Source organism: Cibotium barometz, chromosome 48, assembly GCF_041138505.1.
Source record: "Cibotium barometz isolate CiBa-2024 chromosome 48, ASM4113850v1, whole genome shotgun sequence".
Classification (NCBI taxonomy): Eukaryota; Viridiplantae; Streptophyta; class Polypodiopsida; order Cyatheales; family Cibotiaceae; genus Cibotium; species Cibotium barometz.
The window spans coordinates 12795406-12816262 of NC_141093.1; the positions used below are offsets into that span (position 1 = coordinate 12795406).

Sequence of the window (20857 nt, forward strand, 5' to 3'; positions counted from 1 at the left end):
TCAGATATGAGGATAGGGCAAAGCTGGACATGTGAACATATTGTGATGATCCCTCATTTATAATTTCTGTACTAACAAATTTACTATATGCCTCTCACTCTTTCCCTAACATGGAGCTTGCCATGTCCTTAACAATTTGTTCTAAATTAAAGGACACATTGAATATAGGCTCAACATCTAGAAGACGTTCATTGTCGTGTGCCCAGCTCTCCTTAATAAATCAAATAGGTTCTCATTGGCACTTGGCTCATCTTTTACCTCTTCAAGTGTCTCTACATCTTCCAAAGGATCATAGGAGTGAACCACTTGAACCACCTGCTCCATGCTGGCCGGCGCAAGGACGAATAACTAATAAGAAGCAGAATTTTCTATCGCACGGTGAACTGCAGAGCAGATGCGAGTGAAGGGGGAAGGAAGCCAATCCACAATGCAAGGACGAACAAAGGACTATAAACAAACTCTCTTATCGCACGGTGAACTAAACCAACAACTGAAAGCGCGTGTGGAGGAAGGGGCAAAGAAGGAGGACTGAAATAAGAAAAAATTAAAATTTAAACAAGGCACGAATATATATGGATCTTATTAGGGCTGATGTCATACATGTACGACGGAAGTGAAGGCTGATGTCACCAAAATGTGCCATTGTGCCACATGTAGGGTTGACATCATCATCGGAGTGTCACGTGTAGGGCTGACATCATCACCAGAGTGCCACGTTGTAGGGCTTACATCATCCTTGCAATGATGACATCGCATTCTATAAAATGGGTAAAATATTTTTTTGGGTACCATTGACGGCGTGAAAGTTTTTATGATTATTTTCGTAACCTCCATCTACGGCACAAATACTCATCCATCAAGCTCTCAACAAGCTTGTCACACCGTGGACAGCGCGTTCTCACCCTCCTCCCTCGACGGTGTGAATAGACTCGTCCGGTAGGTTTCAATCAGGCTAATCATGCCGTTGAGTGACTACTCGACTTCATCTCTCACCCTCAACGCCTTCTCGCCCTCCTCCCACGGCACGAGTAAACACATCCGGCAGGCTCCAACACCTTCTATCGCACCGTGGACAGCCTCTCGCCCTCAACGCCTTGTCGCCCTCCTCCCATGATGCGAGTAGACACATCCGGCATGCTCTGATCTCTCCTATCGCACCGTAGCTTCCTCACAGTATGGCTCATAAACTATGAGGATGGTTTACCCAGATCCCTCCCTTCCTAAACCACCCAAATCCCTCCCTTCCTAAAGATTTAGTGCCAGAGCAAGAGCCAAAGGCAACCACTTCGAAGCAACCATTAGAGAAGAAACAAGTTCAGGGTAGAACCAATTTATCCAAGGCAAGAACTTTCCTCCAGAGATAAAAGAAATTGTTTGTTGAGATAAGGCAAGCACAGGAGGCTACACATCTGCTCATCCTTAGGGCACCATTTCTTAGAAACAGTAAGTGACAGTATCAAAGGGCAAGGACATTATAGATGGCAGAGTAGTGCACTGGCATGTCTTTAAGAAGCTTGTGATTGAAGACTTTCTTATAGACTTCATGAATGATAGCTTCATATGTGCTGCCCATGCAAGAAGAGTCACGTTGATGGACAGAGACATGACACTTGTTAGCAGGGTGAGGTACAGGTTTGATAAATTTCTTCATCCCTTAAAGCAATGAGGGATAGAAAAGCTTTTGAGATCCTTGGAATTCCCCCAGCATTGAAAAGGAAATCAAAGGTAGATGATATTAAAGTTGAAGAAGTTACTTCCCCTCCAAGAAGAAGAAGAAAAGAAAGTTGGTTAAGAAATCTAAGCCAGATGATAAGAGTTCTGAGGAGGAGGAGGAGGAGGAGGAGGAGGAGGAGGTGAAGGAAAAGGAGGAGGAGGTGATTGAAAAGTTCTCACATGTGTATGATAGCTTAGAGACCCTTGTTAGATGGAGAAGGCCAGTACTCAGAGGCTTGCCCAAGTACCAAGGACAGCTAATCTGCAATGTTGGCTCAGTGGATGAAGACTATCTCTATATTGCACTTGGGGACCTCTACATGCTTGTAGAGAAGGATAGGGAGATCAATGACAACGTTGTTTTCATGTGTATAAGGTATGACTACATTTTTCACATATGTATAAGGTATGACTACATTTTTCACATATGTATATTTTCTCATATTTTGTTCATTCCTTCATAAACTCTTGTAGGGCACTTATAAAGGAATTGATTCCAAATCAAGTCAACGAAATATTCATTTGTGATCCCTTAGTGTCGTTTGCATTGATTGATATGAAGAAGAAGACTTCCGAGCTGGCATCCTATTTCAGGCCAATGAGAAATAAGAACATTTGTTTTGTTGTTTTGCCATATGTAGAGAGGTTCGTCTCTAAACTGATGATTCCTTTGTGTTTAAATATTTAACATACGATATTTACTTTCTTAATTATATCTTTTTCTTTTTTCCAGTGGGCACTAGAGTGCTTGTGTCATTAATCTTCTGAGAAGGACTGTTATTTTCATGAACAGCCTAATTGGCATGTATGGGTAGATTAAATTGTAAGTAGTTCTCCTTAATAACTTGAATATTCAGCTTTATACTTTATTTTTCCTTATATTCAAATTTGGTTTTTAATAGGGCATGTAAGAGAGCTATTGCAGCTATTGAAGATGAATATCCAAATTATAAAAAGGAGGTAGAGAATAAGTTTTTGAATCAACCAGTGGCTTTACAAAAAGATTCTACCTCATGTGGATGGCATGTTATTGCCAATGTGGAAATATCTGTTATCTAAATATACCAAGATTGATAGCAGTGTAGGTTAAATTAAAAACCCACTATTTTTGCAGTAAATTTTTACTTAATTTTTGAACTTATTTTCTATAGTTCTTGGTTCTTAAATCTGAGTATTTTTCTTAATTTGACAAACTCTTGGATCTCACGAGTTTTGGATGTGGAGTGTTTGTGCAAGAGCTATCAATATTATTTTGAATAATTCAATTACTCCAAATGATCCAGATTCTCCACCACCCCCAAGGCAAGCCTCTCCATCTAAGAAGAAGAAGAAAATGCCTATACATTTACCACTAAAGCATTTTATGTTTAAGCAAGGAACTCTACAAAAAGAAACCAAGGGTGCTCCTCAACAAGGCACACATAAAGAAACCAAAGGTACTAAAACAGGAAATACCTCAAAGAAAAGTGGTCCTCAAAAGTGGGTGCCAAGAAGGGTGTTGGCAAGAAAGCTAAGAAGGAACTCAAGTTCAAGTTTACAAAAGAGGAGGCCACAAAACCAAAGAAGACAAAGGGGGACATGGAGACAAAGAAGTTCAAAAAACCAGAGAAGACAAAGGGGGACATGGAGATAAAACCAAAGGAGATGGAGACAAAATAGAAAGGTTCATCCTCCTCCCTATTTATCATTATAAATATTTGTAAATTTTTTTCTAATTTTATAATCTTGTTTGTAAAGATTGAGAAATTCTCTTCTCATGTTGTGATGTTTTTTACTCAAAACACATTTGTACTTGAGTTTGTAATGGTTTTGAGATATTGTGCCATAATTGTCATCTCATGACTCGAGTACATCTCTAAAAGGAAAATATTAGAACTCTTAAAGGGATTCATAAAAAGAGGTTTGAATATTGTAATTCTAAAAGAACAACATAAAAAGTTACAAAGACACAGCAATTACAAGACAAAACTTTTCATTGATGAATTACGTACGTAAATTTACAAAATCCCAGAGTAAACAGACTTCATAAAAAAACACCAAAGCTTTCTTATTAAGTCATGCTTATACAATCATATTCCCAATCAGCATCTACCAAGGTCTTCGACTCCATTCGCATTCGAATCTTTCTATTCTTCACCTTGAACTCTGCCCCACTTATATCCTCACTTCCCATGATATTGAGGTGCTCCCTAAGATTTAGTAGGCTCCAATGCCCGCTTGTACTTACAATTTTCACCACACCATTGGGCAACCTAATGCATATGTCAAGAGGCAAAATAACTTGTTCATCTGCTTGGAATGGGACCCAACTACTATTTTTCTTCATCCACCGTTCGTAATAAAAGCGAATGTATAAGATAGCACGAGCTTTAAGATACTGAAATGTAACATTGGACTCTACTATTTTGCACTTGAATGTATCATCCTTATGCTTCCCCTCTACAATGTTCCAAGCAAGGCAACCATGTCATCACCTAGTAATTTCTTGCACACAAACATGGTAAGTGTTTGTGAGAAAGTAAATTGATTGAACATCTTAACAAAAAGATGAATTGGACATACCCAGCTGAGACCCACAGATCGAGATGGCTTTGCAAACTTCAAAGATCCTTGTATTTCACAAAGCATCTTTGATTTCATGACCATAACCATCCAAGCATTAGGAGTTGGCCATTCAACAGAAGAGAGGAGAGGAGATGTGATGATCTCTAGCTTACCAAACCCACCGTCATGCATTGGCACCACATAGGAGTGCCAATAAAAGAAGATCTTTTCCTTAAGAAGTTCTACACTAGTTTTACAAGAAAACAATGCCTCACCAATGTCTGCATGGAGTGCTTGAAATGTTCCGGTAAGGCTTCGTAATGGTTGCTCCTCTGCCAAGTTGGAAGGAAAATATCTACAACCCAAAATAAGATCATTAAACATGAAAGATATAGCTATCGTAATATCACAAGCCTCCTTCCTTCCCTATGATACTTACAGTTACAGGGGAATCGAGTTTGTTTATTACGAAGATGTATGTCTCGTGCCGTGTACACATGTTGTACAATGGCCACCAGGTCTCCATTGCTCGATTTTTTGAATCCCTCTAAATGACCCTTCCAATGAAACTCCAACTCGTCGAACCAATAGTAAGCTGTAAGAAAACCCAAGCACCCTTGCGAAATGCCTCTCTCACCCAAGCACCATCATCGTCCCTCTTATTGTACAGTGAGATCTCCTCAATCTCATCTTTTGGTCTTCTTCATGGTGCAGCCATATCAATTGTGAAGCTATAGAAGTAAGATTAGGTTGGGCAAATGAGATAGAGAAAGAAAACGCGAAGATGCTATGTAGATAAAGGTTTCGGGCTTGATGGTTTCATTAGGGTTGGGCAAATGAGATAGAGATGGGAGAGGAAGGGAGGAAGAGTTTAATTTGGACGTTCAAGAGGAAGGGAGGAAGAGTTTAATTTGGACGTTCAAGAGGGAAAGCGGACTTGAAAATGAAATTTTTGACTACAATGAAATTTGAGATGGGTTTTGGGAAAAAAAGTGAGTTTTGGGAGAATCTAAAAAATTTTAAAATTTTAAGGATTTTTTGAGCCACGAAAATGGTGGGACCATACCTACCCTAAAACCCCTACTTTTTTAAAGAAACAAGTGTAATTATTGGTACTAATAGCCTAGTCCCCCTCCCTATAGCCTAGTCTCCCTCCCTATATTCAAAGGAGACCAAATGTGCACAATCCTCTATTCCTATTGGTCCGTTGGCTAATTACTTTCATTATCAAAAGGCCCAAAATATGTTCAAATACCCCCTAATGAGTTGCTCTTGAATATTAGGGGGTTCAAGATTTATGATGAAAGAGAGAATGTGGAAAGATAAGATTGTAAATTTTAAATGTAGAAGTGAAAAATTTGCTGAAATAATAACAATACTTAGCTTTCACCCAGAATTTATAAGAAGTTGGAAGCTCGTAAGTCGAAGAGTAAGTAGGAAAAATAATATTTGTTGATGTCAAAAAATCAACTAATGACCATGGATCCAAAAATCTCCAAAAGCTCGAGAATATTGCCCAATAAATATATAGAAGATAACTCCTTGATGCTGAAATGTTCAAAGTAATACCTCGTTGAAGAAATATTCAAAAGGTTCATAAAACTTTGTAGAGGCACCACTGTGAAAGTCTTCCACGATTGCCTAGTATTTACTTTGGTAAAACTTCCTTTCTTTCTTTTTGTAGGATAAAGAAGGCTTTAAAGCTTGTGTAAATATAAGCTTTTTAAAGCTTATGTAGTAGTAGGTAAGTCATAAGCTTTTAATGGTTATAATATTTATAAGCTTTTTTAAGCTTATAATAGTAAGTTTGGAAGGTGGTTCTTGTATTCCCACATGCAACCAACCCACAGCAAAAGTAAAAAATAGAGAAAGGGGCTTATAAAAGTATACGCTTCTCTCTCCCTTTTTTTTATAATAAGCTTATAAGCTTAGCTTGCAAACAAGCTTCTCCGCATGTGCCAAAAGCACCTAGCGCACAAGTGAGAAAAGAAGAAATTCAAGTTTAATATGCCGCCGTCGAGTGGAAGGAAGATTTTAAAAAAAAACTCGCCCCCAATCACGCAGTCGTCGCGCCGATTTTGTTGAAGGAGTGGAGGAAACAAAATAATAATTATAATCCACCTTCTTGATAAAAGAAATTGCAGCCTTCTTGTAGAAGAAATCGCAGCCTTCTTGATAGAAGAAATTGTAGCCTATCTTTTGAAGAAGAAAGAGAAATCATGAGCCCTCCATAATACAATTTCTCCTCTGACCACTGTCCTGAAATCTGAGAGTAGGAGAATGATTCTCAAGCCTTGCTCTCCATACATCTGTAAAGAAGGATCGCCAAACCATATTCAATTTGCCAAAATCGCTTTTGTGAAACTAAACGTGATTCCCATGAACCTTCCAAACTTTATCCATAAGTTCTTGAGGCTTTGTCTCCTTTACCCTTTGGATTTTTGTGAGCTTCTTGCTTTTTCTTCGAGTGCAAGTACCATAGCTCTGATACCACTGTCACAAGACCTTATGTACTTCTTGAAGAAATAATTAAAACTCACAAATACATCAAAAGATTAAAACATAGGCTTGAATCAAATTGATATGATGATAGAGCACAGCATAGAATAAAACAGTAGCATCACCATCAAGACACTATTGGGTGCAATCTCCCCCCTCATGCATGTAGCTCCACTTCCACGACAACATGAATATTTTGAGAATTGTATTCAATAAATAACCCAAGGAGCTATTAATAGTTGTGTGTACAAAATTGGGCTTGCTTTTTCACTTTTACAAAAATAGCTCAAACACTAGAGCTTGGTCACACACTAAGTGTAAATAATCAAAACTCTTCTAACATATATGCTAGGAATATAGCAACGCCACGCACAAACGTGCATAAATAATATGTATAAATATTTAGCACGTGACGTGAAACACCATTTGGTTCATGACGTGAAACACACTCTGCTAGTTCACGGAGACCTGCTACTTCTTCACGGCGTGAAAATTCTTATTTACAGTAAACTTATAGTAGCCATAACAGGTATTGAAAGTTGTCTAAGGTATATCTACTTCCTTGACTCTAATCTGATAGTAACCAGACCGCAAATCTATTTTTGAGAAAACCTTGGCCCCATGAAGCCTGTCAAGAAGCTCATTGTGCGAGGGATAGGATACTTGTTCTTAACCACGGTGACTTGATTTAGCCCCCGATAAATCAATGCAGAGACAAAGAGTGACGTCCTTCTTCTTTTGGAAAAGAATGGGTGCTCCCCAAGGAGAGCTGTTGGGGTGTACAAATCCTTGCTCAATGAGTTGGGAAAGTTGCTCTTTGAGCTCTATGGCTTCAGGGAGAGACATCTTATAGGGTGTTTTTGAGATAGGTTGAGCACCAGGGATCAGCTCGATTTCATGATTGACTTCCCGAGAAGGTGGTAGTCATATAAGCTTGTCAGGAAAGATGTCAGAGGATTCTTGGAGCCAAGAAGGTTGTGATTCTTTATTAGGTTCAGCAGCTTTGTTGAGCTTAACTAGGAAAACTTGTTTTTCCTTACGTGCTCCCTTCAGAAGATGTTTTGCTTTGACTATCCTAGAATTAGGTTTACCTGTCTTCCCCTGAATTGATACTACTTGGCCATGCTCATTTTTAAAAGTGATACTCCCCTGGTTACAGTGAATACTAGCATTGTTTGTGATTAACCAGTCCATCCCAAGGATTCCATCATAAATAATAATACTACAAAATAATAATGTTCCAAGATGATATAGACAAGATCCTCCATGTACGACACACACATTGCTCATCACCTATCTCACAAACGTAAACATATTAATTGTTTCATTAATTTTCCTTCTCTATAGTTAATCCAATATGAAACTTTGATAGGCACAAACACAACATAAACTTACCACTTGTTTCACTACAATGAGAGTATCAGTATACACATTATTTAGCATGACGTGTATTGCCACTTGTTACACTTTCAATTAGCATGGCATATCAATTGCATAAACCACTTGTTACACTTCGACCATGTGCAGTTGTCTAGCATAGTCCACTTGTTTCACTTTGACCACAATACAGTTGTCAAGCATGGCACTACTTGTTACACCTCAACAACATACACCTGTCAAGCATGGTCTCAAGCTATACCAATAACACTAGGTAACTAGTATTTAATGTAGGGTCACCCACGATACTAATTCACTAGGATGGCACACTAGCGTCCACGCAGGGTGGACACTATGTAACAGTTCATATCAGTCCAAAAGCTCCTTTTATTGTTGGGCATTCCCAAAAGGCATGTCTCCCATCCTCCAAAGTGGGCATGCATCTAGGGCAAGAACTTGAGGTAAAATTCCTCTTGACCAGCTTGTACCCTAAGGGCAAAGCCCACATTATTACTTTCCATTAAAAAATTATGCATCTCTTAGGGATATCCATCTTCCACACCAACTGTCATCTAGGCTTCCAAGTGGAAAGCTCCCATTGAGCCCTCCATATTTTATTACACAATAATGTGTATTTTGGTTGGAAGCACAACCTTCTTTATACAATATCTCGGTCATCTAAATCTTGTGTGTATATAATTGATATTTGGTTAAATGAGGGGGTGAACCAAATAAAACGTACATTTCAATATTGGGCTAGATGAGGGGCGAAGTAGGTAGTTAGTTTACCTTCTTTTATTAATATAAGATCTATTTCTAATGTTAGGATGGGTAAAAGGGATGTGGTTGGTGGATGGTGATGGATGGCTTGGACAATTGTGGCCTCGATGGATGGAGATGGATGTCTTGGCCTCGATGTGCTCAAGCCTTGGACATGTGGAGAAAGTGGAGCCATTGTTTGGATAATTGAGGTTTTGGACTCATGCTGTGCAACAAAGCAAAGCAGTACTATTAGTAGTTGTGAGGAGGATTGATTTGATAATTAAGAGAGGTGTGGAAATGCACGCTAAGAAAGAGACTTACGGACTCATGTGAACACGGCTTGATGGAAGAAATGGGGGCATTTTCTTATGATAAGGGGGGGAGGGGAGCAAAATGGATTAGTCTTAAGCGTACATTGCACTCTTACGCTTGGATTATACTCTTAAGCTACAAGTTAAGTATAGGAGGATTTGGATTTTGTTAAGGCAGTCGCCATTGCATGGGTTGCGTTCTGTGTGAGGACAGTGATGGAACACCCAAGGACTTTGGGATTAAAGGAAAGAATAAAAATTATATGGCCAAACAAAGGAAACTTGCACGCGAGATCCCCAAAAAAACATTATTTTATGCGGGGAAGAGTGTAACGTAATGGCAGATATCGTGGGGATGACAGAGAGCTTTATACACGGCAGACAAAAGGATACAACCAGGCAGGTTACCTTAGTCTAGGTACTTAATCCTTAATTATGAGCGCTTCTGTGCTAATTGACTAATCAATCCTTCATTAGAGCGCTTCTGTGCTAATTGATCGGTGTTTTTTGAGCATTTATCAAGCATTCGGGCCTTTCGCGGAAGGCGTTTGTGGTTTCTTATTAAAATTAGATTGTTGTGTAGTTCGTTTTGCGGTTTACGACGATCGCCGCCGCCTGGGGGGTTGAGATCAACGCAGAGGCAGAGATCCGGCATGGCCGAGGCGGAAGATGCCCCCGAGGCCGACGTGGCCCCTTTGCGGTGTGAATGCTGCGGCATGGAGGAGGAATGCACGGCGGGGTACGCCGGACAAGTGCGCGCTCGCCACGGCGGCCGTTGGTTGTGCGGCCTTTGCACTGAGGCCGTCCACGTGGAGCAGCTGCGCCTTGCTACGTGCCGCATCCCTCTGGAGGAAGCGCTCCAGGCGCATTTCCAACACCACCGCATCCGCCCTGGCTGCAGCCCCGACAACCCCGCCGTCGAAGCCAGCCCTGTCGCCCTCCTTAGCGCCGCCATGGCTCGCACTCTTCGCCGCAGTTTCTCCGGATCCCGCCCACCTCGCCCCCCGCTCCTCTAGATGCCTCTCCGCCGTCCCCCGCCACCACTGTAACGCCGCCCTCCACAATCTCACGCCAGGCCAGGACAAAGTTTGAAAAGGTTCTCTCTTGTACCACTTCATACGACATTATACCTTTGTATCATAATTTTCTTGTAACTCTACAAACAATATTAATCAACATTTCATTTTCCCCTTAAAGGTGTATCATCTACGTATATATAATATATAAAGTGTGAGATAGAAGAGATCTAGAGTTTGCATTTCCTACTCCAAAATGACCCTTCATGAACAAGCCCCATGGTTCTCCCATAGTAATCAAGCTTCCAAAAGCATTGTCATGACTAGAGCACGTCGCTAATTTTTATAAGTAATCAAGCATTGTCATGACTAGAGCACATCGCTAATTTTTATAAGTAATCAAGCTTCCTAAAGCATTGTCACATGACTAGAGCACCTCGCTAATTTTTATAAGTAATCAAGCTTCCAAAAGCATTGTTATGACTAGAGCACCTAGGTTTTTTTTGGGAACATAAAATAGTTATATTAAAATCTTATCAACAGTTATATACAAGAGTCAAATATACCACTTTTTCACTGTTCAACAAATTGCATATCAAATCCCATCTCTCATCCGCCCAAACAAAGGAGGATTGCTCCCAAGAAATATGATAACCTAGTTGCATACAAGCTGTAATCATAGTGTCAAAGTTACAACCTTTTTGGACATTACTTCTCTATATACTCTCCTTTAGTCCATATCTTCACCATTAATCTTCTACCCAAGGGGTTCTCAATGAAGGCAACAAATGTGTAAACTAGGTGCTTCTCCTTCAAATACCATCTCTTGATCTTTGGCCCAAATTTGGAAAGTTTTGCCTTTAAATCCATCCTTGTACAGCCTTGCCACATGACAATATATGTTAGGAAAACCTAGTATGTACAAGAATCTCCTCAGTCGAAGAACGAATCATCTCATCCAATTCTGCAAGGCTTGGATGAGGTGCACCACGACACCATGATTCATTTTTATTAACATAATATACATACCAACATTTATATACACATCTATGCATCAACTCCATCACATCTACCCCTGACTTGCCTCTTTCTGAAATATTATACTATTCCTAGAGCTCAATATCTCCCGCATACAATTGTATCTAATAATACTTAAAACCATATTAGCAACCCATATTCCTAGAGCTCAATATCTCCCGCATACAATTGTATCTAATAATACTTAAAACCATATTAGCAACCCCATCAGCTTCAGACAATCTTCCCAACACCCAGTCCCCGCAATACCCTGCAGACCTATACTGCTTGAGACCCATTTCCCAATCTTGCCCCAAGCCTCTCTAATGGCTGGGACAGTCCCAGAAAGCATGTCTCCCATCCTCCAATGCTGACCTGCATCTAGGGCATATCCCAGAGGTGAAATTCCTCTATAAAAGTTTATATCCAATAGGCAAAGCCCGCATACAGACACTCTCCACAAGAAGACCTGAGCCTTCATAGGGATACCCACTTCCCATAGCAAGCTCCATCTCTTCATCCAAATGCTAGAATTCCAACTAACCCTCCAAATTTTATTGCAATACCACACATTCACATCACTCATTCTCATATCTTCATATAGAACCCTAGTTACCCCTTTATCTAGCTTGACCCCACTAAACCATGCTCATCTTTTAGCCACAGAAAGTCTCATCAAATGCAGTAGATACCCATCCTCTCTCCACTTCCACCAATACCTATCTCACCAGCTGTAATTCCCTATGTTGGAGCTTAAACTCTTCCTTCAACTGACCGAGCTCCTTCCATCCCACCTAAGACCAATCCCAGTAGTCAACCAACCTCCTCAAACCTTTATTATTCAGCTTCCTAGCTAACCTAATGTCCATATGAGCTAGAGGGGGAGTGAACTTATGAGTCCACCATAGACCAAGACTAAACAGAGAGTTCCCTGTAGCTCTGGTACAGCCATCCCATTTCACCAACCCCAACACTTCCTTTCAGTTAGCACATAGGAACTTGCAAAAGGGGGAACCTATAATTTTTAGGGGAGCATAAGATAAAAGCTTATCTTTCCAGCCTAGTCCCATCCACTTGCCTTTGAGTAACACTTTAGAATCCTCAACCAGCTCTCTTAACAACCTGGCCCAAGTCTCCTATTAATGTAGGCATTTAGGTAGACTCATGGCTGTCCTTGCTTTAGCATGAGTGGGTAAGTCCAAAATCCCAATGCCTCCTTCCCTCTTAGGCAAACTCATCTTTTCCCAGGCTAACCAAGCTACAGCTTTTCTATTATTCCCCACATTTCTCCATAGGAACCTCTTTGATTTTCCTAAGGCTAGCTTTCCCCTTGGCCTTATCAATAACTTTAGTCCAACCTCCTTCCACAAGCCCCCTCCCTCATATTCTAGAGCCTCCTTCCCTTTCTCCCCTTTCCTCTTGTTCTTCCACTCCACCATAATTTTTAGCAATATGTCTGAAGCCGCCACACCTGAAGTAGGCCCCTAGAAATATACCAAACTTGAGTTTCAGTTCCATCTTCCCTAGCTCACCCAACTCCACTTCCAAGGTTTTAGGGGTCTCTATCAAAGTATTCCATGTAATACATACACTATTTGATTGGCGACCACTATCTTCTTCCTTCGAGATATACAAAACAAGACCTAGTGCGCTGGCCAGCTCTCCAAGCGCCGCTCTTAGACATGTGGCGGACAGGCCTAGAATCTCCACCCATATTGGGCAAGCCTCTTGTAGGCTCTTATTCACATCAAACAAAGGATCAAAGGCACAGCATGTACCAACATCTATCCCAGGAATAATGGAGCTCTCGCAAATAGATCAGCCCCACAGTTTGGCCTTTCGTGAACAAGACATTAAAAAAACCTTCACCAAGATAGAATATCTGAGAGACCACCTTTTCATGAAAAATATCCTTTTGCAACCATTTTCCTAAATCCAACTTACTCGACGGTCTCCCAGGGTAGAACAGTATGGCACTGCACATTGAGAATAGACCAACCTGTCTCCCCACTAGCTCGAAGGAGATTCTCACACGTACCTTTCCTTGGTCAGAAATCCTTCTCAGCGTCTGAGCGTTCAATTGCATTGAAATCCAGTCCAAGTGTAACTTCTTCACATCCCTCCCCACCTTCATCCTCATGAGTTCATTTCATGTCCTCAGCGTGCTCTCGATCCCCCCAATCTCCATCACTCACTTCAACGCCATGATCCCAGTCACTATCCATCTCTCGGCATCATCGCCCCGCCCGCCTACATGCGCAAGTACGACAGCCACCCACCTACGCGCACGGACGCATGCAAAGACACGTGTTGAAATAACTATTCCAATCTCTCCCTCTCTCTTAATTCCTTCACAAATTAAAACCCCAACTCATGCATTCAGCACCTAGGTAATTTTATAAGTGCTTGTTCATAATCTACGCAATTACAGTTGATCTTTATAAATCAATCACTCATATTATAGTGCAACCTATGAAGTTTTTAGAAAAAAAAATATGAGACTCTAACAAAAGATGCCACATCATAAATATTAAAATATTATTGAGTACAAAAATCATTAGTGTTACGGTACAACAACCCTTCAACTTATTTGTGTGCATGAACACAGATATGCACATGCACATGTGCATATCTGTGTGTGCATGTACACATGCATTTACATGTGCATATGCGTGCATGCGTACGTGCGTGTGTGTGTGTGTGTGTGTGTGTGTGTGTGTGTGTGTGTGTGTGTGTGTGTGTGTGTGTGTGTGTTTATAAAAGAGTTTCATATAAGTAATGATACTTCACCAAGGCTTAGAAAAGCTATGTTTATTGACATAGCCAACAACTTTCTCCTTATGATTCAAAACCTTTGTAAACAAGTAAATAGATGGAGCTCTAATTGAGAATCTATCGGTAGAAATTGGTCACATTGTTATAGAGAGAATTTGTACCCTTGTCCTTCGTGGCTTACACAACGGTGATGGTTTATCGTCATCGTCCTTCTTTAGTTGAGAGCCTTCCTCAACTCTCATAGCAATATTCTAAAGCTCACACAAAAGGACAATGTACAATAGAAGGTAATTGGTTCTATCAAAAATTTATAAAATCTAATGGTAGAGAATGGGATACATTTCAATCCATTTCTCCCAATCTTTTAATTTATGTGAATTGAAAAGAAAATCATGTAGTATTACCTCCTTTGAGATGACATGTGAGAAGAGTGAAATGATTAATTTCTCATCCTTTGACATCTTAAGAAAATTATTGGAGGTAATCTTATAAAGTTTTTAAGCTGTGATTATTGGAAAGTCCTAGTATTAGTACCATAATGACCTTACTACTTTTGGCCCCTAACAAAGTATATAAGTGAGTCAAGACTCATAATTGGAGTTTTGTTTATTTGAAGAGTCAAATTTACAAGAGCTAAGAGTTGCAAGAGAGCACACCAAAAATACAAAGCTCACAAGTCTACATAAAAGATGGCAAAGTAACAATTTAAATACCCAAAAAAAAAGATTCTAATAAGCTTTTTTTAATTGTCTTTAATAAACTTACTTCATAAAATATTGCAAGTAAAAATTAAATTGAAAATCCAAGGACTTGATGTTTACCAAAATATTTAACTAATAAAAAAGTTCTACTTGTCAATGATATCTTAGGCAATTGAAAATAAAATTTTAAGGTTTAAGGGATCAAAGAATAGACTAAAGTTTTGTAAAGTAGCTTTAATTATCATTTTTAAATTAATAACAGATGATTTCAAATTATTATTTAGCAAGATTTTAACTGATAAATTGATGACAGGCATCGTGTTAAGGTAATAAAGAGTGTGTAAATATACCAATAAGTATTCTTAGTGAACTTGAAGCCTCAACTCAATGGGCCATATCGTGTAAAATGATTAAATTTTTGTGACATACAAGGTTGAAACACTTCAACTAGATGTGGCACATCTAATTCTCCCACTGATGCACTTAGAAGAGCTACTTTTGACAAATATGGACCTTCAACTCAATGTGTCACATCAAGTTGAGAAAACTCTCCATGAAGTGATGCACTTAGGAATATGCTAACTTAAATCTTTTACGCAATGCACAACATCAAGTTAAGGTTTCAAACCCTAAAACTTTGAAGTGTGAATTAGATGTCACACATCGAATAGAAAGCTTTTGACCCAAATGTTTCCTTGAGTTGAGGCTATGATTTGATGCACCACATCAAGTTTGAGGATTAAAGTCCCAGATGCATCAAGTTCAAGTTTTTTTGCATACTTTTTTTAAGAAACCAAGAAGTGATTTAGCCAGTCCATGCTTTTTATTACTGTGAAGATGGCTTTGACTGAATGAAAATTTCAATTTGAAGCTTTGATTAGTGTGAAGATGGCTTTGATTGAATAAAAATTTCAATTTGAAGCTTAATCTCGATTACGCACTTCAAGTTTTCTATTTAAAACATGTTATGAGAGAGCTTCATGCATGGGATTTCTACGCGTTGAAGAGGCGTTGAATCACCATATCCACATTGATGACGACTGGTTAGCAATTGGCATGCACCTAATCACGTGTATGGAATCAGATTGAATGAAAGTTTCAATTTGAAGATTGATCTCGATTGCTATTTAAAACATGCTATATGAGAGCTTCATGCTTTGGATTTCAAACTCAATTACACACATCAAGTTTAATATTTAAAACATGCTATCTGAGAGCTTCATGCATGGGATTTCTATGCATTGAATCACCATATCCACGTTGACTGGTTAGCAAATTGGCATATAGCTAATCACCCGTATGGCATGGGATTGAGTGAAAGATGACTTTAATTGAATGAAAGTTTCAATTCAACACTTATTAATCTTAATTGCTATTTAAAACATGCTATGTGAGAGCTTCGTGCATTGGATTACTACGCATTGAATTGCTATAACCATGACTGGTTAGCAATTTTCATACACCTAATCGCCTATATGACATTGCCTAGGCCATGAAATCAATGGTAGACTTGAATCTTATAAGGTTTCATTGGAGCTTTCAAATTGATACATCACAAGAAGTTGCATGTGCCATCTTTTTTTCAACCTTATCAAAGTTAACGTAGCTAATTCATTTGACTTGTCAATAGCTCCAAAAGCTCCTCCACAAGTAAGCATTCCTCATACCAAATTGAAAACTCAATGTACAATTTAAATTTTAGCTTCCTCCTCAATAATTTGACCCTTAAATTCTACAAATAGAGCTTTCCCACCAATGATATAATTTTACCTTCCAATCTTTATGCTTACTTCTCGATAGGATTCTTATAAGTTAATTTCTTGTTAATTGTTCAAGTCAAGAGCTTACCTTATACTTTATCAAATCAAGTGTCATTTTTTGTCTTGCCTTAGAGATGCAAATGCAAATTCACAATGTGAGTGCATTAGCTCATCCCTATTAGAAGATTGCCTGCACTATGGAAGATCAATCACATAAGAGGTGGTCAAATAGGAGAAGGTCATGCAAGAGAGATCCTACAATCAAACCTATCGAAGCAAGAATCAATCAAATAAGTAAGATCCAATAAAATACATATAAGAACGAGTAGACAAGGAGAGCTCACAAATATTCTATTGCAAGGGAATAAATGTGCATTACTTAATGCCAAAATTGGCTTATATACGAATGACTAAGTTTCACACTAGGCCAGACAAAACTTAGTCCATTGGCACTAGTTCTAGTCTTAAGCAACTATGTACATGAAGATTTTCATTTCCCCATTTGGCATTAAGGTCAAGATAAGGTGCTCTATAAAGCCTAGTGCCATCTTACAAAAGATGGGTTTCCACTACACGACACAGGTAAGATAGCAAAGCGTCTTGCCATAGGTTGGGCGAGTGAAACCATGTTGCAAAGTGGTTAATACCAATCATGAATCAAGAGGAACACACCCAAAGATAAAATAAATTATTGAAATTATGTTTGAAATTTAATAAATCTTCTTATTAAAGCTTATACAAAGTTGATTTTTCTTATATTTTATGCAAGTAGTTTTGTTCTTTTGTCTTTCAAAAAGCCTACTTAATTCACATCTAGTGATGACATATTGACCTATTGTTTCACATGTGCAAGCTATTTTGTGGTTTTTTAGCATTTAATTTGTGTTTTGCTTTGCTTTTGAATGAATATGCTTATGATTAAGAAGTTGAAGTCTTGTTTTATTTCAAAGGTGATGAAGCTAACAAGTTTTCATAAAAGAAAAAAGAAATCTCAAGTTAGAAAAGGAGACATTGTTTAAGGTGAGATCAAATTAAACAAACAAGCTACTTTCTACCTCACCAACTTGGTTTTGAAAAGTATAATATATTTTCTTTTTTCTTTCAACTAAAAAGACCTTTACTAGCAGCACATGGTTCCATGGTAGAGACTCTTATTCAAACCATGAGTGGAGTCTCTCATATAATGCAGACAAAAGGATTATTTTCTTCATGGCTAGACATGGAGGGAGATAAAATATCAAAAAAATCCCAAATCTTGTGGAAGGAGGAAGAGGAGGGATACTAGTAAAAAAATCCCAAATCTTGTGGAAGAGTTCTTAGTGTAAACTATGAAAATCTAGGTAGTGTAAACTATGAAGATCCAAGTTATTATATTGTCTTGCTCAAAGTACATAATTCACACACAACTAGGGAGTTTGGAGTGAGTCGAGAAAACTTCTCATAAGCAACTAGTTTAGTCCTTCACAATTAAGTTGTTCTTTGGACAATAATGACAATAACATTGTAGCTCTTTCACCTTTCACTTCAAGATACTTTGCTTTACCTTTCTCGTAAGTGCAAGGTTTTGACTTAGAGATTGGTGGACGTCCTTTAAAAGAAAATAGATCTCACGCACACATTTCAAAGGACAAAAGGCATCATAAAAATGATGATAATAAGTCTCAAAAAGATGGTGTCCAAAAGCCATAAAAAATAATAAAGACAAAAGCTTTAACAAAGTGCAAGCAAAGAAGAGGATTCGAAAAAAGAGGAGAGAGATATCATCTCCCATAGTGGTGAACTTTGTTCTAGTGGTTTTACTTCTTAACAAAATAAAGTAAGACTAGAAAGCATTAAAATTTTCAAACTTATTAGTGGGAAGATTTATAATCTTCCAATTATTAGGAAGGCCCTGGCTGAGACATGGTAAGGTAAAGCAAGATTGGGACAGGAACATAATCACCATCAGAAGGGAAAAACAGAAAGTGCATGTGAATCTCACTGATGCAAAGAAACCAGTGAAACCTGCTCAAAGACCAATCCATGCCGAAACTTTCAACATGTCAAAAGGCTTTGATGATGATGAAGAGACCAAAATACTCCACGAACATCCATACCTATTGGTAGTGCATGTGCGAAGAGAGTCTAAGTCTCAAGAAGGAGAGATGTCTACAATCAACAAGCTCGTTGATGTGCCTATTCTCCGCTCGGAGAGGCATATTGTCAAGAACAAATCTTTCCTAGGCACACTTTGAAGGAGGATACAACAAACAAAAAGGCACTTAAATCACAATGCTGTCAGCAAAAACAAAGGAACTATCTAGAAGGGCATTGCATATGAAGCACAGAGTTCACAAACAACCATGCCAACATGTACCCCCTACGTAAGGACGGATGCTAAGAGTATCCAAAACCATAGCAGTACGTTTAGTCTGAAAGATCTTGGAAAACAAACTTGGAATTTTCAGAGACGGAGTCGACTCGCTCTGTGCAATAGCTTGCAAAGCTCATCCTGGTCATACTCAGAAGCCAGTCCAAAAGTCTCCAGCAGTTATGAAAAGCTCTGGGCATCAATTGAAAAGTTGGATGTTAAGTCAACTTCTAGGTTGATCTTACACTTCCACAAGTCAGCAATCTGCTGAGCTGACTTCTTGAGATCTTCTGAGACAATGGTGTGGTCAGTTCCCAGGACAGGATCTGCTAGCACGTCAGCAAAGGATTCCAACAATATGACACATGCACGTTTATTGGCCAGTAAAGATACATCCTTCTAAGTTCTTGGTGCCATGGCTGACATTCTAGTCTGAAGGATAGTAGCCTTCCAAGGCTTTGAGCACGAGTTGTGCAGGGTCATCTGCACACTTGAGTGCAAATAGAAGCTCGGCACTTATGGCATTCAAGTCTTTCCTACATTCTGCAATAAACAGCCGCAATTTGTCTGAGTCCATGGCCTCGCACAGATATTTCAGTTGTGAGCGGGGCTTCACCTCACTGGCTTTCAAAGTGGAGGCACTGGCTTCTTTGGCAAGAAGGCCACTGAGGCTCAGGGTGTGAGCAGGGGCCACTTTGCTGCTGTTTCCTGTGGCAGGCTTGGCACCTACATCTATGGTCTGGGAAGCCGAGCCATTGGCACTATTAGAATTAGAATTAGGGTTTTCTCCTTTCATGGCAGCTGCCTCCTCTGTGCTAGACTTTTCTTCTTTCTTGGTAGTATCCTCCTCCTCCTTGGAAGCTTCGAGCTGTTGCCGCTCTTCGCACCACTTGCAGCTCGAGGATGACAGCAACAACGGCAGCATCCTTCTGCTCCTGAATGAGAGCAACAGAGCTCTCTGAAAGAGACATCTGCGTCTCGTCTCGTTGGCCTCCTTCATCTTGGCCTCCAGGGCCGCTTAACTCTTCCTACGTGCTGTGCAGGCACTTCTCCACCCCCATAAGATAATCTTCGACATCTTTCCGGTTGGCTCCGAGCTTTCGGAAAAAGCTTTGTGAAGCCTCTCCTTTCACTCAAGAAGGGAGATACGACATCCACCCGCCGCAGGTGCGGCCACCTCTACGTAGAGAGGCAAAATAGCAGAGAATGGACACACCTGGTAATGGAGATCGCCGAAAGAGCTTTCTCCAGGTCCCGGCTGCGGCGGCACAAGGACCTTGAGCAAAGCGTGTCGCAGTCCGGTTATGGCGGTACCGCTTCAGTTCATCGCTCAACCTGTTACCCCAACACAAGACACACTGCTACAGTTTGCCGTTCTAGAGAACCCTAACATTTGATGCGTCTTCACATATCTCAAGAAGGAGATATATGTACAATCAACGAGCTCGTTGATGTGCCTACGCTCCACTCGAAGGGGCATATTGTCACAAACCAAATCTTCCTACGCACACTTTGAAGGAGCATACAGCAAACAAAAAGGCACTTAAAACATAATGTTGTCAGCACAAACAAAAGAATTATCTAGAAGAGCATTGCATATGAAGCAGAGAGTTCACAAAAAACCATGCCAACATGTACCCCTCCGAGCTTATCTTAAGAAGGAGACATATTGGCATGTGCAAAGAGAGTCTAAGTCTTATTAGAGACCTTGAAATGAGAGCCTTGTCGCTACTCAAAGGTTTTGTGGAGTGGTTCAATGATGCAAGGGATAACCATGTAGACGATGCCTTCCCCGACATTGTAAGCGATATGAAGCCCATGGGTGATACGCCTAAGCAACCAAAGATTCAGTTATCTGCTAAGAGGATTGTGTATAAGTAAGGGGTGTTCTAGTTTTCCATCATGCTCTAGGTCTTTGATTTATGAATCACTCTAATTGACATGCAGCCAGGTGGGTGGGTTCATTGGATGAGGGCCTTGAAATTAAATTCGTGCCCTCCACAAATCCCATTATAGGCTAACTCCAATAATG

General features: G+C 39.7%; 1 protein-coding gene and 1 pseudogene across 2 annotated transcripts; one reads left to right on the top strand and one right to left on the bottom strand.

Moving 5' to 3' along the window:
- Positions 1 to 9859: 9859 nt before the first annotated feature.
- Positions 9860 to 10222, top strand: LOC147610824 (uncharacterized). The gene has a single exon (XM_086785298.1). It carries the CDS (start codon positions 9860 to 9862, stop codon positions 10220 to 10222), a length of 363 nt encoding a protein of 120 aa, XP_086641424.1.
- An 8122-nt stretch (positions 10223 to 18344) lies between these two features.
- On the bottom strand, positions 18345 to 20242 carry LOC147610825 (FRIGIDA-like protein 3; annotated as a pseudogene). The gene has a single exon (XR_015263858.1). The product of XR_015263858.1 is annotated as an FRIGIDA-like protein 3 (transcript).
- Between the last annotated feature and the right edge of the window lie 615 nt (positions 20243 to 20857).